This window comes from Sinocyclocheilus anshuiensis, unplaced genomic scaffold (genome assembly GCF_001515605.1).
Source record: "Sinocyclocheilus anshuiensis isolate Anshui unplaced genomic scaffold, SAMN03320099.WGS_v1.1 scaffold810, whole genome shotgun sequence".
Taxonomy (NCBI): Eukaryota; Metazoa; Chordata; class Actinopteri; order Cypriniformes; family Cyprinidae; genus Sinocyclocheilus; species Sinocyclocheilus anshuiensis.
In genome coordinates, this window is record NW_015542409.1 from 635,517 (window position 1) to 639,365 (window position 3,849).

General features: G+C 37.9%; 1 protein-coding gene across 1 annotated transcript in view; it reads right to left on the bottom strand.

The window, feature by feature from the left end:
• Positions 1–3,450, bottom strand: part of LOC107693225 (NHS-like protein 1) — a 123,676-nt gene extending 120,226 nt beyond the window's left edge. Inside the window, exon 1 of the mRNA XM_016492517.1 lies at positions 2,883–3,450. Coding sequence (XP_016348003.1) covers positions 2,883–3,204 — 322 coding nt within the window. The 5' untranslated portion in view covers positions 3,205–3,450. The remainder of the gene's footprint in view (positions 1–2,882) is intronic.
• Positions 3,451–3,849: the final 399 nt, after the last annotated feature.

Genomic DNA, 3,849 nt, shown 5'->3' on the forward strand with positions numbered 1-3,849 from the left:
TTTGTTGTTGCATTCAAGCAATTGACGCCGAATTGACGCAATAAATTGACGCATAAAATGCGCACGCCACTTTTACAAGCTATTTAAAAGCGAAGGAAAGCAAGGAAAAGAGGGAACGCCCCTTCCCCCACAGTGATACCGGTATTATTGGTGTTGTCACAAGACAATTAACCGGTGGGAAAATTTCCTCACCGTCACAACCTTAGTGGAGACGCTGTGTGTTTCGTTGTGAAAGCGAAAATACTTTGTTTGGCCTTCCAAAACTAGAAATCAGTGGTTAAGTTGTATTTACAACACTGTTCCAGAACAGTTCAAACCAAATATTTGTCTGCGGAGTAGCCCAGTACCTGTGTGATTCGCCATAGACATAAACAGAGAGAAGTAGCTCCGGCTACAATGTTCTTTCCGCAAGACGCACGCAGTTCTGTTTATTAACCGCTAGAGCGCCAAAAGTTACGGACTGCAGCTTTAAAATGTCATATGTTTTACTTAAATATATAAAGATTACAAAGCTGGTCCAGTCCTATATAAGCTTTGGCCTAAAGTATATGAAAACAATAGCACATTTCTGATTAACCTGAAGTCACAAACCAGCCCAACATGACAGTCCCTGGTATGGTTAAGCACTGACAAACAGTAGTAATGAGTCAAAGTCTAACTCCTTCACATCTGAAACTATTAGCAGGATAAACAAGACATTAAGACACAAAGAACAAGAAATGAATCAATTCAGGTTAACCAAATCTGGCATTATAAACAAACTGAGGAGCAGAGAAAGCAAACAAGCCTTTCTAATGCTATTAACTCGTCTTCTTTCTCTTCCCTATCAGGGGTGTACTTAAAAGATCATATAATTCAGTATTTAGAGCCTTTTAAAAACTACGACCTTATATTTACACACACAAAAAATGCAACCTGAACATAGGTGTGGTGACAAATTCTCACACAAGACCTGATACTCATTTGGAAACATCTGTCTCAAATTTGCAAGAAGTATGAGGCAACAGAATTCATACTAAAATAAATTTACTCAATATTTTCAATAAAATAAAGATTCTCATTTAACACAAAGTGACAATGACTTCTATCAATTCCAACCCTCATGAGCATTTGTAATTACAGTACTAGTTTGTGGTTTCATATAAATGTGTACCATCTGACATGCACAAAAACATACTGTAGGTAAAATGTCACCATGAAGGTCCACCCCTAACCCCACTCCTAAATCTAACTCTAATGGAGTGTAAGTTGATAATTTAAAAATGTTAAAATGAGATTGTATGCATTCATACATATTCTCAAACAGTTCAGCAAATTGTAAAATGTTTAAGATTGGCATGAGACTGTCTTAAGTCATACATCCTGTTACATGAAACTGAAAAATGAGTGTTTACTATTGTCATTTTGCATTATTGACACACTATTTTCCTAATTAATGCTGTTCAGTTGCTTTGACACAATCTGTATTGTTAAAAGCGCTATATAAATAAAGGTGACTTGACTTGACTTGACATGGTATTGTCTTAAGAGCAGGACATCCAAAGAAGAGCTCTCCCTGTGGGAGCCTTTATTCGCCTTCACTGGTGACTCGTGTTATTTGCAGCATTTGTAGTACCACTGAACACAACCCTCTTCTATTAGACAGTGGATGGTAACACACCAGTTTACACTATACATATATACAATATTAATTAACTACATGTACTTACTATATGGTTAGTTTTAGGATTAGGGTTTGGCTTAGGGTTACTTCCTTCCTTGCATGCAATTATGCATAATTAATTGTTTTTATAATAGTACGTACATGTAACGTGTAACAAGGACACCTTAAAATAAAGTGTTACCGTATAACTTATATAAAACCTGTTGTATAACAGCAAAAAAAGTAGAGCAGAATGGTCAGTTTGCTCATGTATACTGCACTTCTCCATGAATATATACACTACCATTCAAAAGTTTGGGCTTGGGAAGATTTATACTTCTGAAGAAAAATGTTATGCTCATTTATTTGCTGAAAACAGCAATATGTGAAATGTAAAAAATATATATATTTTTGTATTTAAAGCTGAATTTTCAGCATCAATACTCTTGTCTTCAGTGTTAGCCTACATGATCCTTCAGAAATCATTCTAATATGCTGACTTGGTGCTCAATGCATTTCTTATTATTATCAATGTTAAAAACAGTTGTTCTGCTTTATATTTTGAATTTTTTTTCTGTATACTTTGATGAATAGCAAGCTCAGAAGAACAACATGTATTTGAAATATAAATCTTTTGTAACATTGTTATTAATGTCCTTACTATCACGTTTGATCAATTCAATGCATTCTTGCTGAATAAAAGCATATTTCTTGAAAATAAACCTATATATCTATGCACTAGGGGGTTTCTGCTGTAGGGGTGTCGGTGGGCTCAGATGGTACGTTAAAGCAGATCTATCACGTCTGACAGAACTTCGGACCTTAAGGAAAACTGCATTCTCTTCACCTCAAATCATTACACCAACATAACAAACACCATGTGCTTGTCCCATAACATTCACACCAGCCTTTTGTCTTGCGGACCCAATCCATAGCTCATTCTGAGTGCAGCCTTTCAAACTCACATTTAGCATTCAGTGGCTGCTATTAGATAGATATACGTGTTCGTCACAATCAATAATCGCGTAACAGCTTCTAACTTTCATCAATAAGTCATTAACAAACATACTTTGCGTCAGTGCTTAACAAATCCTGAAATATCGACATACTGTATATGACATGAATCAAGTTGTATGTTCATTATTAACTGATGAGCTGCTATATGTTTGTTATTGACTTGTTCATAAAAGTATAAACACTAAAGTAGGCAACAAATACGAGATTGAGCCTTTAAACTTACGTATTTTAATGGTTTTGGGATCAAACTTGCACACGGTGAGCTGTAATCTCTCCAAACGCACTTGAATAGTTGATGTCCTTTGCATGACCAACACAGCCTGAGTCTCAATTCCCAGGAATATGTCACTGGCATTCCGCGATAGATCGGACAGTTGATGTAGGATGCTGGTGAGCGTATAGCAACACACTTCTTCCAAAGAAGAGAACAAAACAGGTTTGCGCACTCTGCGACCGTCCGGCGTCGTGAAGCTCTTCTCGGAGCCAGCGCTCCCTCTCAACCTGCTCACCAGCTCAGGCTCAACGGTTCTCTCGGGGAACGGCATTTTAAATCGTGTTTAAATTTGAGATGAGCATCGGGTTGAGGGGAGTTAAAATCCAAACGATGTATCCCAGAAGTTGCCGTGAGAAGAAGGTCTGCTTACAAAAGGTCCCGCCATAATTTTTTGAAAGATGCAGAAGCAATTTGGGACGTTTTTGCCGCTGGTGTTCGGGAGCATCGGGGAACATGAGTTTGAAAGCAGCGAGTCGAACCGAAAACGTGAAGAGAAAGTATATGGAAAACACGGAGAGGCTTCCCAACCACCTGTGGGAACTAGAACTGGATTGGCGAATCCACAGCGCTGTGAGGGAGAGGTTACCTGCCTTTAGCGTCTGCTGCGTGGAAAACCCGGGATGGATACTATGGTTCTCACGGACTTCGAGGCTCTTTATTGCATGTTCTGGGCCAGTTGCATAAACTTAGCCACCATGTTAAGACTGTGTCTTAAGAACTAGTTTGACCAACTAGCAGTTGCCAAGGGGTAATCAGTCTTACTTTTCCAATACAAATAACAACAATCTACCTTTTCATAACTTAATTAAAAAGTTATGACCTGTCTTGAAGAGAAAAAAGTAGGTGACTAACTTTTTAAGACTAGTCTAAACAGTTTATGCAACCAGTCCCAGGTATCTACAGGGCATTTTAATAA